This window comes from Larimichthys crocea, chromosome II, assembly GCF_000972845.2.
Source record: "Larimichthys crocea isolate SSNF chromosome II, L_crocea_2.0, whole genome shotgun sequence".
Lineage (NCBI taxonomy): Eukaryota > Metazoa > Chordata > Actinopteri > Sciaenidae > Larimichthys > Larimichthys crocea.
In genome coordinates, this window is record NC_040012.1 from 9,031,015 (window position 1) to 9,049,668 (window position 18,654).

At 38.6% G+C, this 18,654-nt stretch overlaps 3 protein-coding genes across 4 annotated transcripts; 2 read left to right on the top strand and 1 right to left on the bottom strand.

Moving 5' to 3' along the window:
• Window positions 1-875: 875 nt before the first annotated feature.
• On the bottom strand, window positions 876-2,277 carry LOC104926178 (apolipoprotein D). Of its 2 annotated transcripts, XM_010739980.3 has the most exons (5): window positions 2,145-2,277; window positions 1,908-2,041; window positions 1,672-1,793; window positions 1,342-1,430; window positions 876-1,238 (listed from the first exon to the last, which is right to left on the bottom strand). In XM_010739980.3, exons 2-5 carry the CDS (start codon window positions 2,025-2,027, stop codon window positions 997-999), a joined length of 573 nt encoding a protein of 190 aa, XP_010738282.2. In that variant the 5' UTR covers window positions 2,028-2,041; window positions 2,145-2,277; the 3' UTR covers window positions 876-996. The 2 variants fall into 2 exon arrangements, with proteins under 2 accessions (XP_010738282.2, XP_027146670.1); XM_027290869.1 differs by lacking the exon at window positions 2,145-2,277 and having other exon boundaries at window positions 1,908-2,086.
• Window positions 2,278-8,716: 6,439 nt separating this feature from the next.
• On the top strand, window positions 8,717-11,059 carry apoda.1 (apolipoprotein Da, duplicate 1). The gene is made up of 5 exons (XM_010739979.3): window positions 8,717-8,789; window positions 9,012-9,153; window positions 9,978-10,099; window positions 10,216-10,301; window positions 10,397-11,059. Exons 2-5 carry the CDS (start codon window positions 9,037-9,039, stop codon window positions 10,630-10,632), a joined length of 561 nt encoding a protein of 186 aa, XP_010738281.1. The 5' UTR covers window positions 8,717-8,789; window positions 9,012-9,036; the 3' UTR covers window positions 10,633-11,059.
• A 978-nt stretch (window positions 11,060-12,037) lies between these two features.
• On the top strand, window positions 12,038-16,986 carry LOC104926175 (COP9 signalosome complex subunit 9). Its single transcript, XM_010739978.3, has 3 exons — window positions 12,038-12,250; window positions 13,793-13,865; window positions 16,331-16,986. The coding sequence occupies exons 1-3, from the start codon at window positions 12,152-12,154 to the stop codon at window positions 16,366-16,368; spliced, it is 210 nt and encodes a 69-aa protein (XP_010738280.1). The 5' UTR covers window positions 12,038-12,151; the 3' UTR covers window positions 16,369-16,986.
• The last annotated feature ends 1,668 nt before the right edge of the window (window positions 16,987-18,654 follow it).

Here is an 18,654-nt window from a genome sequence, read left to right on the forward strand (position 1 = left end):
ACTGATGGTCTGAGACAATCAAATCATCCACATCCAGAGAGACCAAGGTACAGCCCCAGTTCTTAGTTAAAAGTTAAAAGTCTTTAGTTAGTGGATCGAATGTTGAAAATTAAATCCCCAGAGATAAAAAAAAATGGGATTTGTAGATTTGTACCACCTGTTAAAGACAAAAAACAGCCAAAACTGGTCAAATCATTAGTACCAATGGGACTGCACTCGTTAAAAATGAGTGTAATACCTCCTCCACAACAACTAAGCCTGAATGAGGAGCTAAAATTGTCAGGACCAGGTGGGGGTGGTGGGTGGCATGATTTTAAGCACAACCAAGTTTCTGTCATGTGGAGGCCTCCTCCCTTCCCTCTCACCTGCCTGATTGCCTCACCACCAGTTCCTAATTCACTAATCAACCACTGCCGTACAAAAGACCGGCTCTACCTCCCAGCTTGTTCTGTCTTCATGGCGTCAACAGCGCTATGTCTTTGAAACGTTGCTCTTGTAATTTTTGGCATTTAGACTTAACTCTGATCTTCCCTGTGCCTCAAGAATGCCCCGTCAACCATCCTCCTATCTCATCAACTCAGCTCTTGGACTCCTGCCACCTGCACACTAAACTCAGTCTTCAATTGCTTCAGTCTGTTGGTTTCTGTTTCTAAGTCCATAATTGTTCAGCTTAACAGCTTCAGTGAAGAACAGAAAATGGTGGAGGAGATAAAAGTTTAAAATTTAATAAAGGATTCACAACACTGTTACCTTAATATTATATTACATTAGAAAAAACTTCTCTGTAGTAGAGTGCCTCAAAATTGTAAGTTTCTTAAGTAGCAAATATACTTTGTATTTGTGGCCCTATAACTCAAAACACACCACAACATGTGTTTCCTTCTACAGGTTTATTGCACTGAGTTTGAAAAACACTTGACATGGCGACACACACCAAACATCACGTCATTAATCCACATCTCACAGTTCTTTAGGCAGAAACAGGAGTATCTCTGTTTACTGGTTCATGGGGCTGCAGTAAGTCTCGTCCTGGTTTGTGGGGACCAGCTTGTCCACGTTGACTCCAGCAGATGAGAGGATGCTGTGCAGCTCCTCTACGGTCTCCTCAGGCAGGGTGGGCTCTCTGCTCAGGATCCAGGCAAACTCCATGCAGAACAGGCCAAAGTCGGTGCAGCCGTAGACCAGAGAGTGACCCTCATAGTCGGTGGACAACACCCAGTAGGGACCAGGAGGAGAATCTGCAGGAGAGACCAGTATGAGCGATGAAGCTCAAATGTTCTTATAACGTCATGACTGTGGTTGAATGTTAGAATATATTTGCAATTAATTCAAATGATTTACCCTCAAAGAAGGAGACCTCCAGTTTGGCGGGCTCAGCGGGGTTCTTGACCTTGGCAGAGCCGACGATGCCGTTAACGGTGCCATCATCACTACACAAAGAGACGAAACATAAAAGACTCATTATACATTCCACTGTATTTTTATACTCTCTGTTTCATTAAAGCTTTCCTTTCATACATTTGAAACAGTATAAAAGACACTTCAGTCAAGAACCCTGAAAACACCTGATAAACAGAGTGGCTTTAAAAAGCTTCCATCAAAATAACTTTGTAATTTTACGTCCAAAAATACTATGATAAGTCTCTTTCTAAACTTGGAGCCTGTACTCACAGCAGCTCTTGGTTGAAGACCCCGATGACTCCAGGACTCTTTGCGCTGTAGGTGGCAGTGCCGCACTCACCTTTCTGGAAGGCTGTTGGCAGCTTCTGGATCTCATACCACTTACCAATGTACTGCAGAGGAAACAAAAGGAGGTTCACACACCAAGAAGTAGATACTGAACATTTCATTTTAGCAGTATTGTGCACATATCATGCTGCAGGAAGAGTTTGAGTTTGAGTTTTTACCCTGCTAGCGTCAAAGTTGACTTGCACAGCAGGTTTGGGGCATCTGCCGAACTTCAGCCCCTGAGCGCTGGCTGCCAGCACAGACAGCAGAGTCAAGGAAATCACCTGCATGGCCTTCATCTTTATACCACGACCTGCAGAGAACAGAACAGACAGCATGATGAAACAGCTGGCTTCATATCAGGAGGATAAACTGCAGGAGACAGAAATGAAGAGGAGTCATTCATGGCTGCTCACCTGTATGTAATCAGCGGTGCTGTGTGGATGTTTTGAAGCTCTTTTATAGAGCTAATAACCTGAAGCGTCCTTATTAGTCACATTCTTTAGCCCGTCTGTGTTTACATGTGAGAGTGTGAAGAGGTGGAGTGAGAGTTGACACCTGTTCAAACAGGCCTCACACCTTCTTATCTTTGTAAAACTTTAGCTATCTCATTGATTCCTCTGTGTTCATTCATGTTACTGATAATAAACCTTTTTTTTTCAGCCTTTCCAAAAACTGGCAAGATAAATGTGAAAATTACAAACAAGATCCAGCATGACAAGATCACCTAAAAAATGCTCCAACAGATATATTAAAGCAGCCAAGCTGATTTTTAATTAAGCACAGAGCCTCATGTAACCCCTAGCATGATTGTAGACTCTCACTTGTAACAATGTGGCCCAAATCCATATCAATTATTTTGTATTTTATTATTTGTTAGTAATGTTATTCTTCCTTTCAAATCAAGTGAAATTACAGCACAGTCACATGTTCAGAGACACAACACAGGCATAAATCATGACTTTCATCCATCAACCCAGTGAAAACAGATAAATATACATTATGGAAAAAAAATCCACATGAATAATTAGTTTCAGTGTCTTTTTAGCTCACATCAACTAAAAAACATGAACTCTTCAGGGACCACTTAGTCAAAAATGCGTCTGTTTTCAAACTGTAACCTTGTTTTCCATGTAGTAAACATCTTTAACCTTCTCCCTGCATTGTGGTACTGCAGGGGGCTGCAGCCTCAGCCAAGAGACTGTAATTATCTTCATCACAATTAGAAGAAGGATTTTCTTCCCCCTTCTATATCCTCTGGTAATATTCATAAAGGCAGTTGTAAATTTTGTTCAAAGAGGTGCTGATGTGGCCTCTGAAGGCCTTCTTTCATTTTAAAATTAGCAGGTGACCTTTTCTGACAAGAAAGTAAGTACACTTTTTGTTGGCCTTTTCAAGCTTTATTTATGATAGAAACAACTGAAGAGTGACAGGAATGTGGGGAGAGAGATGGGGAATGACATGCGGGGAAAAAGCCACAAGTCACATTCAAACCCTGGGCTTCCGCAACAAGGACTGAGCCTTCGTACATGGGACGGCTGCTCTACCAACTGAACTCAACGCCGCCCCTTCCAGTCTGCTTTTAATGGAGAAATATTTTTCTTTGGGATTTTGGCGGATATATACTTAAACGATAAAAGGATCAGCTGCTACAAAGAATGAGATTTCTGATTGCAGTGGAGTTGCAAAGACATTGAAAAATGTAAATAAAACAAGATAGAAAAAAACTCAGTTTTTCAATCTTTAAATATAAGTGCAGTCTCAAGTGAACATTTAATTTTCCTTTTTTCCCCTCTCAGTTTACCAAAGCGCACACAGGTGTGAAGAGAGATTAATTGGGCACAGGTGCATCTTGTTTTCTTGATGCACCACTCACTCAGTCGCTCTCTCTCTGCCTCTTGGATTCACTTTTTAATCCCTGCCTTGCTTTTGCACACAGCTTAAGGGCCTTGGAAATCACTTGCACTGGAAATGGGTTGAAGCTGATGCAGTCTTTGGTGATTTATCAACAGAAGAGATGAAGAATCATAATCAGACAAATAGCTGCAGGACACAAAATGCTCATTAAAAACATCCAGTGTTTAACTATCCCTATAAACAGCAACAGAATTACTGAAAAGAAGGCCAGAGCTGCAGTAGATTATGATAAACTGATTCAGTTGTTGAATTTGAATCAGTTATCAATTATTACTTTCAATGCACTATCTACAGCCTCACTAATGCTAGGTCTTATAATGTTTTAGACAATAAAACTTGATGTCTCATGATATGTTTTTAATTGAGCAAAATGTATGCACAAAAGTATTTTTCAAAACTCAATACATAACATTTAAAGTCAGATACGTCCATTTGATCCTCCTGTTTTGGCAAAGATATATTGAAAACAAAGCATCATTCGCCTGCATCCAGCATTCTTCTTGTTCACAACATAACCTGCAGCTGAACTGTTTTGTTTTGCATGAGTGAGAAGTCAAAAAAGGTCACTCGGTCGTATCGATCCTTGCTGGATCCTGTTGTTGCACTCAAACAGTTTCACCTGAGAATCAATGTGACACATTCTCAGGCCTGTTTGACCACAAGCATGAAAATAAAACCAATGGGTATCTTATCTTTATGAAAAGAGAACCATATCCTGTATCAGTTTGAACAAACATTTACCTGTGACCCATGTGGTGATAATGTTAAACGTTTATGGACAATGAAGCAAAACGGTGATCTTGCTTAATCACATGCTTAAATTTACACTACAAGCTTTTAGATATTGTTTAATGTGCGTACAACTTGCATATTTTTTTGATATCACATACTAATCTTATGAGTAATGAGTGATCTGGGAGTTGTTGTGCCTGTGGTAGGTACCTCAATCTAATCAAAAGCAGGTGTGTTTGTTCCAATTAGTTTGGTTTCTGTGTAACTGAAGAAAAAATCTAAAATATTTGACCTTGCTTTGCTTTTTGGTGCATGCATATTCTGTTAAGAACAAAATAAAGAAAATTGCCTTGAAAAGAGTCTTTTGTCTACCTTTGTGTAACCTTTTAGACATTAGGCAAACATTACTTGGTTGTTTCTATGAATCTTTTTCTAACAAAAGATCATTTTCACCGACAGATACAAATTGTACGTTTCTGTTTGTATAAATAATAAAATAAAACGTGTAAATGGTAGATATAGATTACAGACAGATATATATTTCACTGCAATCATTTTAACAGATATATTTGTTTTGAAGTTTTTGTTGCAACAAATGAAACATTTAGGACGCTTTTGTAACTTGTGATGCTGTTTTTCATGGTTTTATTGTTCTGTAGTACTCAGTGGGATGATCGAGTCCACATTTACAGTGATAAATCTCTGACCTTGCACATAACAGAAAACATTTTAGTTTAAATGTTCTCAGAACATCCATTAAAGCTACATTATCTGCGTTTTCTGCTTTAAAAACTGATGTTTACTTGATTGTTCTTTTTGTGCTTGCAGCCTTTAGAGCAGTCCTGCTCTAATTTCTTTCTAACTGTTAATTAAATCACTTTCTTTTAGTGACGAAACAATGCTTTGATCCCTTCTTTGCTGCAGCCCTTTCAGACAAACAAAATGCAGTAAATTATTCTTGGAAAATCTGAAAAAATGAATTTAGGTGAAAGGGTCGGGGGATGTTGGTTGTCTTGAACTTTGTTGCCCCTCAGCAGCAGGAAATATTCTCAAGCTCTGTGTTACGGCACTTTCACATGTTTAACCTTCAGTGTGTGTGTGTGTGTGTGTGTGTGTGTGTGTGTGTGTGTGTGTGTGTGTGTGTGTGTGTGTGTGTGTACACAGGTGCCAGGAGCCTCAACATCATGTAACACTGTCAGTAATGTATGTCAACAATAACATACATGACCGACAGTGTTACATGATGTTGAGGCTCATCCTTTGTCCTGAAGACATCAAGTCAAGAACTCGACACTGTGTTTTGATTGATGTCCGTTCACTTCTACAGGTTAAATTGTTAAATTCTTCCAGTTTAACTTCAAATTAGACATTTTTGTCAAAGCAGGAGACACAAGGGTTTAATAACATTAACAAGGGTTCATTTAAGTATAGTAGTCAATGCCTGAAATTCAACACTTAAATTTGCAATATAGTTACACCTGTGTTGACAAGCATCTGAAACGAGGTACGTCTGCTAATTTCCTGTTTTTGTGGACATAATAAAAAAAATTGAATCAAATACAGTTTAATATACTTTTTAAAATTCAAAAGGCTGTTCAGGTGAAACCACCCTCAGGCAAAACCCAACAAAGCTGCTCTGATAGATACTTTTTAACGATGGATCAAATGACTACTCTACAGCTCTTTTTTTTTTTTTAGCATCTTTCGGCTCATTGTTTTGGTGTTTTGGTCTACATCTCATCATGTATTATCAACCCCATTTCCAGCAGTATAGTAGTTATTGTACACTACCCGCTCAAGACTAAACAGATACACAAAGTCAACAACATTTAGCAAATGAAGAAGCAAATATTTTCTCCAAGATTTGGTAAAAAGCTCAAAACAGAGTGAATATTTACCTTGCATTCATCAAGTCATTGGAAATATGTCTCAGAATAAATGCTCTGTGTCTGCTGAATGTGTAATTAAGCAACTGTTTTAAATTACAGACTGTTGTGCTGCCCCCAAGTGGCCATAAAACCTCAATTAATAGTGTTTTTTAAGTTCTATTTTTATTGAGCATCCAGTTTCCATCAGCAAAAGGCTGTACAGCATGGAAACCTAGAGGTGTAGGTGGGTAGGCGGTGCTTTTGGAAGCTTTCCTGCTCAATGGCTGTTTAAGTTGATGAATGGGCAGCATTAGTACTGATGGCTGAAAAGGCAGAGAAAAGAGCGCCATCTACAGACATATCACAGGGCACACACCTGACTGAGCCTTGGAAGTGGCCAACACAAGCAGCTTTGTTGATGACCACGGATTTATTCCTCCATGTCATGATGAACAAAAACCTTAAATTACAAGCATGTGATAAAAAAACAAAAACAACAGTTTCATCTGTATCTTTAATTTCTTTGTATTTTAACTTTTTCTTTCTCCATCTTTGAGCTTTGAACTGCGGTTCTTTCCTTGATCATTCACTGACCAGTCAGGCACATTGCCCGCCGCCTTTCATTTAACCAGGCTTTGATGTATCCGGGTGTAAGTCATACCTCTCTGAAATGTATTAGCTGGAAATTGAGCCCTTAGATCTTTCTCTTATTGAATTTAACCTTGCTTGTAGCCTTGGGGCTTTGTCTGTGTGTTGACAGCATTTAATGGTATTTCCTTTTTAACTGAGTGTTTGATTTAAACTGTTCTGAGTGTCAAACAACTCTGGTTAACTACCAACACATGCATTTGCAATGCTTTGCCTCGTTTTACAAGTGTCACAGAAAGGCTAAACAAGTGAGCTAATAGGAAAAGAAACAGCAGCGGGGAAGTGGAAATGCACACTGCATTTTCAAACAGATTTACCACCAACAGATTAACATTGCCTAGTACTTGATTGTGTGAAAATGATGCTCTTGAATGCTCTTGGACTCGTTGCCTTTGCAGCCTGTTCCAAGTGGACTTGGCCTGAGTCGTCTGTTTCCAGCAGACTGACAGGATGAGAGTCACCAGGCAGGCTGGCAGAAAACCAACACAGATCAACAGAGAGGAGAGGTTTCTGCTCACAGCACACTGAGAAAGAAATGTGAGCCAAGGGTTGAAACATGTGGGCATAGAAATCACAGGAGACCAGAGGCATATAATGTGTGTTATACATAATAATAACCACTGCTTTCACATGCACACACACACACACACACACCACTGTGCTCTCATCTTTCCCATAGTGCTTAATTAGAAGTCAGAGCATCACCAAAACGAATGCACGCTTGTTTCTTCATCTTCATGTTCTTGGGGGTACTGTTGAATAGTAATAATAAAAAAATGACCTCCTAAGTCCTTTCCTAACCACTTTTCCTTTAAACCTCGATGGAAAACGATATGGGGTCAAGGAAAGATGTGAAGGAGAATTTATGAGTTTGTCACACTGAGTATGGTCGCTCACCCTCCTGTCCTATCATGTCAAAGATGGCTGAACACAGAACAACCTTCATATATGATCAAAGCTTTTATATCATGTCATCAATTCTGTTTTTCTTTAATTTTTGGTTGTGAATGACTGAACAATGTGGAGAGGAGATAAGAAAGAAAGCATTAAAGATCCTTTCCTTAACATTTAGAGATTTCGCACACCTCTTATCATGGCGGCTATGTGAATACTTCCAGGTCATTTCCCTCAGTTAGGAAAACTTCCTGAGCAAAATAAACCAACTTTTGTTCTTGTTCTTCTTTGTCCGAAGCATATTAAGACATTTCACTGTGGACCATGGACGTACAACAGATAGTGGTGCTAGATTGAAAAGTCAGAGGATCGCCAAAGCTTTAACATTTCACCTCCATGAGAAACATGAATGTCAAATTTCATGGGAACTCATCCAATAATCTTTTACTTAAAACCACAAATGGGGATCACCCAAAGTCATTCAGATTCATTGTCTGGGTTTGATGAATATCTGTAATAAATTTCATGGCAATCTATTCAAAAGTCCGGATCACAGCAGTGGACTGACAGACGGACATTGAGCCGTGCTGCTCGCATGGTTATAAAGGTTAAATCTAATTCATTTTGTGAATCCTTTCTTAACCACAACTGTCAAGACGTTTTCCTTCACATGTTTAAAAATACAATTCAAAATGGAATCCATTTTTGTAAGACATGCATTAAAGGAATCCTCAGATATAAAAAAAAAATCCACATTCCTGCCCATCCAAAGCAGACGAACATCCAGATTGTTTTATAACATTTCTACTGGTATGTCCCCCATGACTCCACTTTGCTAATAGTTTACTTCATGTCTGAAATAAAGCTGGCTCCACACAAAGACACCCATTGATGACACAAAGTCACAGCACTGCAAAGTCTGGCAGAGGGCAACGTCTCTAATTCAAATACCAGGATTTGTCAGAGGGAGAGAACGTATATCTGAACCACCAGGCCACAGAGGTAAAAACATATGTTTAGTATAAATCATTATTTTGTGCTTTTTAATAGTAAGTAAGTAAACTCTTGCATTTACAATGTTATTGTTTGTGGAGTCTTCTGATTATATCTTATTTTTTTCTGTTGTTTTGTGCCTTATTTACATATAGTTTAGATTTAATGTTCTTAATCTGCAGCCTGCCGTGTAATGATTAGTTTTTGTTTTTGGTTGACAAACTTTTGCAGGTAACAAAAACCCAGCGTCTCTACCATGAAGTTATCTTTGGTTCTGGTCTTTGCATTCATCCTCCCGCTCATCAGGGCTCAAGTACCTCACTGGGGACCATGTCCAGAACCGTCCGTCCAAGCAGCGTTCACCCTCAAACAGGTACAAGATCCTTTGTATAGAAAACTAGCAGACCAATGATGGTGTGTGGATAACATGATGTTTTGGGACCAAAACAGTCAATTTAAAAGGAAAAAAACCCCCTGCATGGCTGTTTCCACATTTAAATTGGCCATTATTTAATCAGATTTCTTTTTTTTTAAATATAAATGTGCTAATAAATTACAGTGTATAATATTATATTTGATGTGATTTTTATTCCATAGCAAGTTTTCATTAATAATCAAACACCACAACACAATCCTTAAAAATAAACACGTAATACACCAGATTTTTCCACCCATGGCGGTTAATAGAGTGTTTTGTTAAAAGATGCTATGGCAGAGGGGAGAAAACTCCCACCATTTACAAGCCAATGACACAGTATGAAGGACTAATAATTGAATTGAATAATATACAATATAAAGTGTAAAGTGTCTTATGGACCATTTATTAAATGTTTTTGCTCATAAATGGGTTGAAAGTAAGTGTGACTGAATTATTATCACTTTTCTCGTCGTAGTTGGACAGGGTGGAGTTAATTTGAAACCAGGAAATAACCTGTAGTGGAGTTAAAAGTAGAAATGTAGTGGAGTATAAGTGTAAAGTGGCATACAATAGAAATACTGAAGTAAAGTCAGACCTGTACTGAAGAAAATGTGCTGAAGAAAATGGATTTATTCTTCCTCTGTAGGTAAATAATAGGTTTAACAGGACACCTGCCGTGCATTTTACTGAATCCACTAAAGCATGTAGATTTATTCATACTCTCTCCTGACGGTGTTTCAAATTGTCTTTGAACTCGTGTGTGTCTTTTGCCCTCACAGTTCATGGGAAGATGGTATGAAATTGCCAAACTGCCGGCCCAGTTTGAGAAAGGACGGTGCATCGAAACCAATTTCACTTTGAAGGCAGACAACTCCATTCGGGTGGTCAGCTCTGAAATACTGTGAGTGCTATCTGTAATTTTCTTTGTGCAAATGTGGAGTCGGGAGGTAATATTTGCATGGCTTGTATTGGCCCTTAATACAACATGAAATTTTAACCATGTGGAATAAAAAACAGAAAAGGAGAGCTGAGGAGAATCGAAGGGATCGGAGTCGTGGAGGATGCGAAGAATCCTGCCAAGCTGGGAATAAGTTATTCCTATGGTGAGTGAGACTTTTTTGGAAATGTCTGCTGTGTGTTTATTAATAAGTCAGTTAATAATGTTAGCTGACCTCTTTGCCTGATCTGATCACCACAGTCCTGCCCTACTCCCCTTACTGGATCCTGTCCACCGACTACGTGAACACGGCCCTGGTGTACTCCTGCACAGACATCCTGAGGCTCTTCCACGTCGACTTCGCGTGGATCCTGGGCCGAACACGAACCCTGCCGGACTCTACCATTGAGAAAGCCAAGGAGATCTTCGCCAACAACAACATCGACGTGACCAGGATGGTTGCCAGCAGGCAGCAAAGCTGTGACAAAACTCTCTGAGCAGCCATAGAAATGCAGCACAAGATGGTGCTGTTGTTGACAGGAAGGAAAAGATTTGATTCATCGTCTGTTCCAGAAACATCTTTGACTAATATTTTATCATAATTGTGAGCAGGAGGTTTGATTGTTTATTTATCCAGAGCAGAGTTTCCTTCCTTTTTAAGACAATAAAAATGTTTACAGCACAAAATAACTGCATGCCATCTCTGTGTTGTTCATTATGTGTTTTGAGTGTACAGTAGCAGTCTCTTTATTTAACACGCTGTTACTGGTTGTAACATTAGCTGAGAGTTGTGTTCAGCGCAGTTCAGACTGTTCATCTTGTCTTAATGAAAAAAATGTTTGCTGTTGCATAAAATCATATTAAGTAAATCTGATGTTTACACCACAAACTGGAGACATAAAGCGTCTAATTAGAGTCAATAAAAGTCAGTAAAACTCATGTGATCTTTCTGCTGCTTCTTTTTTAATGAAGAAATACTGAACACAGTGAGGGGTATAAGATTTCTACAGACATGGATGTACACACACATTTTTACACACACCTGAAATACAACCACACACACACACACACACACACAAAGATGTGGAGAGATGGTATAGTGATGGGCAGCGGTGCCCTGGGAGCTGTTAGGGGACACTCACAGGGCACCTCCAGGGCAAGAACACCTCAACAGTGCCCACAAGGTTCACCCGTCAATCCATTCATTTTCTGCAATCGCTTATCCTGAGCCTATCCTCGCTGACTTTGGGGGCGAGAGGAAGGGTACACTCTGGACAAGTTGCCAGTTCATCACAGGGTTGACACAGAAAAACAACTGTTTACACACACATTGACATCTACGGGCAGTTTAGAGTCACCAATTAACCTATAAAGTGCATGTCTTTGGATTGTGGAAGGAAGCTAGAGTACCTGGAGAGAGAACCCACGGAGGCATGAGGACAACATGCAAACTCCTAACAGAAAGGCTCACCGTGCTGCCATATAATATTTTGTCAGCGATGCAACATTATTTGATGTCTTTAACTGTGATTTTCCTTTCAATTTTATCCATAAGTAGCTTTAAAGTTTGCCAGTATGTCATATGGCAGACTGTATATGGCACTTAAACTGTGAGGCATGTTGTAATAGTGTAATGTGAAATAAATACATTATGCATTATGTAAGGAACAAACAGACATAGTATTAAAGGTTTCAAGTATTTACATTTTAGACCTGTTTTTCCATCTTGGAAAAGCAGAACATTAAAATAATTATTATTATTTGCTTGGCTATCAACAAATGTATGTGTTTTATTAATGATGACATCATCCTATCCATAGATAAAGTTACTATATCTTTGATTTTATCAATGAAACCTTTAAAACTTGCCGGGGCGGAACCTTTGTGTCTTCACGTCGGATTTATTTTCACGCGGCACCACGTTAGCTCAGGCTGTTGTTGTAGCTCCTGCAGCTAATCATAATTTGATGATAATCTGAGAAATAATAAAAACCTGTTCGGGTTTTGTCTTCATCCATGCCACTAAAGGATCAGTCAAACTCCACCGCAGCCATGAAGCCAGCCGTGGATGAGATGTTCCCGGAGGGAGCCGGACCGTACGTCGACCTGGACGAGGTTCGTCTGCTAACGAGCGGCTAACTCGTTAGCTTCGTTACGTTTGTAAACATTTAACAAACAAACAAACAAACAAACAAACAAACAAAACGTCAGTCTGCTTCAACAAACATGTTTCTACCTCCTCTGTCACCCCTTTAAAGCCTTCACAGAGAACTATGTTTAATTATAAAAGTGCTAAAAGTTCATACTAACTAATATTTTCCCACATGCTAATATGCTAATGATAGATTGTTTATATATTTTTTATTTGTTATTATTATTATTATTATTATTTTGTATTTTTTTTCTTTCTTTTTCTTCTTTGTTTTTTATTATTATTATTTTTAATTATATTTTTTGTTTTTTAAAATATTAATTGTATTTTTTTTTATTATGTATTTTTTCTTTTTCTTTCTTTCTTTCTTTTTTTATTATTTTATTTATTTATTTATTTATTCTTTTATTATTTTTTAGTTTGTTTATATACCCTTTATAACTTTGATTTAACGTCAGACACTAAGTACTGTGATTAAGTACTACTTGGAGGTACTTGTACTTTACTTGAGCGTTTCCATTTCATGCTACTTCATACTTCTACTCCACCTCATTTATCTGACAGCTTTAGTTACTTTGCAGATGTACTTAAACATATTAAAATAACATATTTAAAATCATCTTTAACTGCAGCAGCATCAAACTGAATCAATACTTATAATCCAGTATTGTAATGAAATGGACCATTCTGTAGAAGGAGAACTTTGGGTACTTTAAGCTTTATTTCAAATGCAATCACTTTTGTACTTTTACTTGTAACGGAGTATTTGTACATCATAGTATTGGTACCTTTACTTAAAGGTCCAGTGTGTTACATTTAGCAGGATCTACTGGCAGATACTGAACATAATATTAATAACTATTTTGTTTTCATTAGTGTTTAATCGTCTTAAAATAAGAATTGTTTTTGTTTTTTGCCTTTTATATCTACAGACACAGCTGGTCGTCACTGCTGGACACCACTAAACCAAACACACTGGACCTATTTAAGTAAAAACAAAACAGTTAATCAAACAAAAGTACAAACTGACCTGGCGGATTTATGTTTGACCACAACAATTATAATGACTTCTCGTTTACTTTCTTCTACACTGGAAATATAGGCCTGAGTCGGAGCGAGTCACACCTTTTCAAGATCTTTTAAGGCTGCAAGTAAAAAGAAACAATTATAAAATGCCCCAGAGGAACCCTCCCACCACTGTCCTTCTTATTAGCATAAATAACTTTATATACATAATGGAGAAAATGACTTTCGGCCTTCGACTACAAAAGGAGAAATGGGATTGTTATAACCATGTAGACTTGTAACATTTTTATTCTTTCTATCTAGACCTCCACGATCTGTACCTGTGCCTCTTTTTTTGGGTTGTGTTGCTTATTTTTTTAAGAGTATAAAAAACAAATGTAATGACAAACGTATCCAGACAAACTGTAAGTGACAGTCCCCCGGTAAGATCTTTCTTGGGTTAAATTTGTGCCTCTGAGCTGCATGTTTGTTCTCTGCAGGCTGGGGGAAGCACAGGACTGCTGATGGACCTGGCTGCCAATGAGAAGGCAGTTCATTCAGACTTCTTCAATGGTAAAGAGTTCTTCATATACATACAACTTTCCATCCCTGACCTTTGCACATGACAAACTCTTCAAATAGGAAACTATCAGTCAGGGCAGCATCTATTGGTACATGATGTTACTTCACCCCTGGGCGTCAAAGTGCTTCTGGTTCCACAGCAGGAAGTCTCTTTACTGCTCCCAAAATATTCCTTGTATCCCTGACCCCCATTTTTACAAACTGTGTTTTATAATGTAGTGTGATCTCTGTCCCGAGGGCGCAGCTACATCAAACAGCCACGACTTCTCGCCATATGTGACGCAGACTCCTCAGCAGGAGCTCTGTGGATGTGCTTTGTATGAGGCTCGTTTAGGATGGCAGGCTTTATGTTATTCCCTTCTGACAGAGATGTGAACCACTTAACTGTCTCTGCGCTCGCTGAATGCAGTTCTCAATACTCTGGCCTACATTTTTAAAGGGATTTTAAATGCTCGTTCATTTAAACAATCAGTGACACGCTGGCTCAGTTCTTTCACAGTGACAAAAGTTAAACTGCTGTGACAGTTTGTGCTAATTTGTATCATTTCATACAGGATCAGGAGGATTCAGAGCTGTGGAAAAATGACGTCAGTGTGTTGTAATTGTTTGAGTTTTAGATAGGTGATATGAAACTGCACAAAAATCAAACTGTTACTGCAAGAAAGAAAAAAGCATGAATTAATCTCTTTGGAAATGTTTGCATGAACAGTTTGAATACAACAGGCTCACAGTCCTAACTAATGTCACTTTGCCTTCATGGTTTATTGTATATTTTTCAAAAAGGTTCAATCTGGGGCAACTGAACTTTACAGACTGTAGATCCGTGAAGACGCTTCACCTCTCATCCAAGAAGTTTCGAGGTGAAACATCTTCACGGATCTACAGCCTTTTTTGAAAAATGACGACCTAGATAACCGAGAACCTTCACAGACAGTTTATTGTATACTTAAAGTTTGTATTATAATCTATTTTTGCATTGTTGCTCATGTTTGTTTATCATTCCAGTTTAGTTAACCAGACAATTTGGACATCTGAACACTGTCACGTGGGTAAAGTGTACAAAAACCTCAGACTAGACATTTAATGACTACTTTTGGCTGCTTTTGTTTGGCGCTCTGGTTCCATTTCAGGAAAATCTAAATGCATCCAGGGATATTTTAGATGAAAAGGTGGGTCCAGCTTTGTGGCAACAGTTTGGAAAGTTTTTGAAAGTCTCAGGGTTTTGGAGTGCAATGTTCGATCATGTTTTGGCATCTGCATATTTTTGTCCATATGACGGGCAGTTACAACATGACAGAAGGAATTTTGTCACCTGAGCGTACCTGTCTTTCATTGTAGGTAATGTGTTTTGTTTTTTTCACCTGAAGGCTTTAATTATAGCACAAATGTTGTTTTTCTGTCATGTGCCGTCTGATTTCTATGTTCTGTGTGTTTGATGACACCTTTTTAAAAACAGCAGTCTGTGCTCAAGGACGACGGGTGGATGACAAACTCGCTGCAAATTCTTGAGTGCAGAGTCTGCACACAATGTACTCTGTGTGGACTGAAAGCAGACTGCGCAGATGGAGGAGGGAAACTTTATTTATGAAGCAGAATAGAACAGTTTCAGTTTAAATTAGTTTAAATAAAGGTACAGGACGATCACTCAAAGTTTATTTTCACTAAACACATTTATGTCTCTCAGTGTGTGTGTGATTATATTGTCTAAAAGACTGGCAGCCCCCCAAAAGATTTGCTTTAGAGACAACAAATCAACCAGTTTCTCCCTTTAAAAAAGTTGTATCAGAGCTGAAACTGGTTGTTGATTAGTTCATTGGATGACAGAAAATGAACCAGCAAATATTTTAATAGTTGTTGGTTCAGTCATTTTTCATGCAACAGAATCTGGCGCTGCGGCAAAATGCAGGTTTTTCCATTCATTCGAGTGTCGGTAGTCTGTTTTAGCCGCAGGGGTGTCCACCAAAAAACACAGTGACCTGCGGCAAAGAAGTTGAGCTGTATCCAACTTTTGGAAGAAAAAAAAAAAAACGCAGCCCAAAGTCAACCTGAAATATCTGACACTGAGGCTATCCAGGTGGATTCATGGACTAAACTCTGAGGGAATAATACTTACTGAATAGTTCAACATTGACTAAGAATGAAAGCTTATTTTCCTTGAAGCTGGATCTCAGTGAGCGAGGATGTGGCACATATTCCCATGCATGTTCATACAGTTCTCCTGCTGACCTCCGACCTCACAAACTATCAGACCCACAGGAAAAGCACTCAGCAGACTCCTCGGCTAGTGCCTCCTTTTACTTTTATCACCCTGCACCCCTCCGACCCTCCACCCTATAACGCCGCTTTACGAGAAAATGCCTAGCTTGCAGAAACATTGGAAACACAGCCAGCGTTTCATTGCCCAGCTGTTATGTAACTTTAGCGTAATAATCGTGTTTTTGTTTCCCCTTTGACAGATTTTGAGGATCTGTTTGACGACGACGACATCCAGTGACAGTCTCAGCGTGTCTTCAGAGTAATAATGGATGATATTCACACCACTCATCACCTCTTTTTTTTTGTCCTTTTTTGGAGTCAAAAGCAAACCAACCATTTACCGTCTAATGACATATAATTTCCTTTCATAGTTGTCCCAGGTTCAGGCTGTTTAAAACATCCTTAAAAAAGTCGTCACCAGCTCCAGATGTTGTGAAATTCTTAAGATCCCAGGGATTCCTTCATATGTGGTATGTTAAAATTATGAGCCTGTATCGCGCTCGTGTCTTTCGACTGCTTCTAAAGTGGATTGCAGGTTTCAGTGTGCCGGAGAACACCTGTTAGGAGCGTAAATTATACATGTGATGGGCAGAGGCTCCATACGCTATCGCCCTTAAACATGCTGCAGATGGCATATGATAAACGACGGTCTGCTAAAAACGACTTAAATTATTTATGTGACCCGTGTGTGATAGTCACACGTGTGTTTGGTTTTATATCTGCAGTGAGTCATGTTACATCATGAATTTGTACATATGTGTACAGTAGTTATGCATCCACAGTATTTTTGTCAAGACTATATATGTGACTGGAATGGTCAAAAAGACAATAAAAGCACTTTGTAGATATGATGATATATGTGTGTGGGAAGATTGATTTTTATTCATGCAGCACATTTCTATATACTCAAAAAAACTTGACAGAAACTACACAAGTTGCTAACATATTTCTGTTTTTCTTCTGTACCTTGCATTCTGGTAGCAATTGCATATTTTGCAATATTGACACGGTGAACATTACTTGTGTTGGTGATTATGCTCAGGCTAAAGCTATCAAACAACAGTTTGTTCATAACATTGGGTTGGATTACCAGAAGAAAACAGGAAACTTAAGTGTCACTTTGAAAACATTTGCGATATATTGATCCTTGTTTTGACTTCTATTACGCAATTATTCCTGCTCCTATAGCTTTTCTTCTGCTAAATAATAAATGTGATCCTCCATTTGTCTAAATTTAACTTCTCAAACTACTGACAAAACACAAAACAATTAGCCAGAACTAACAAACTTCTTTTTCCACTACGTCACGTCCTTCTTGTTCTACTACTTCTTTTTCTGCTACATTGGCAACGCCCTGTACCTCGACCTATAGCATATGTAGGTAAAAAGGCAAAATCTAAAGTAGTAAAAATACAACAATTTGTTTCATAAGTTGTCTATTATATATCTTTTTTTCTGATTACCTAAACTGAACATCAGTTTTGTTAGTTGTGATCATTAACAGTATAAAGAATGGATGTCATATCACCCACAGCTTTCCTTTTGAAGATCAGACTCTGTGGCTCTGGTCGCCGTCATGTTAGTTTCTGCCTCCGGACTAATCTTAAAGATCGGCAAAAACGTGGATGATCAGCTGAGCTGAGGGTCTGAATGACGCCTGGTTGCTCAAACATGCTGTCTATAATGGCACCTACCTGTAAGCAGCTACGCTGTTAATTATTTATAACTTTAAGCCTTAATATAATGTGAACAGGTGAGTTCTATAACAATTCACCCTCAGTACAGTTGTCTTGAACGGGGAAATTAGCTACAGAGACCAGAACTGTTTTTTGTACCAGGCTGTAAACATGTTTATTTCTGCTGTAGACTGACTAGCTTCTGGAGCCAGCCTCAAGTGGACATTTGAGGAACTGCAGAAACACAATAAAATGTATCTTAATGATGCTCAGTAATGCAAACATCTACATTGATTGATCGATAGGTCAGCTGACGGAAGGGGTTTGTTATAAGATTATTGAATTGTTCTGTCATAGCTAAATCTCAAAACTGCAGGATGTGTTGCAGTTTATTCCAGGAGTGTGTGGTGCAGAATATAAAAGCTTTAGGATCAGCTGGTAAGTCAAGTGTGATCGACTCCCAATACCTGCAGCTAAAAATAAGATATGGTAACTTTTGGAGAAGAGCTTTATAAACAGAAACCAATAAGCCGGAGCCAGGACAGAGTTTTACAAATAAATATAGAGTGCTGTGGGTAGCTATCGCTATCAGCCTGTACGGAAACAGCACAAAGCGCTGTGTGTTCGTAGATTACATCACGTTTTTTACAGAACATGCAAGAGACTGGCCTGGTTTCTGCATTGCAACATATAATATTTTCTCAGTTTGTCAGTAAAGACTAGATTTTATCACTTCTGAATATTTACTGTATAATGAGAGACTCCCTCGATATCAGCACCAGTGAGAATGCTGATCTGAAGGTCAATAATATTCCCAGTGTTGGGGGGAAAACAGTATATTGGGGTTT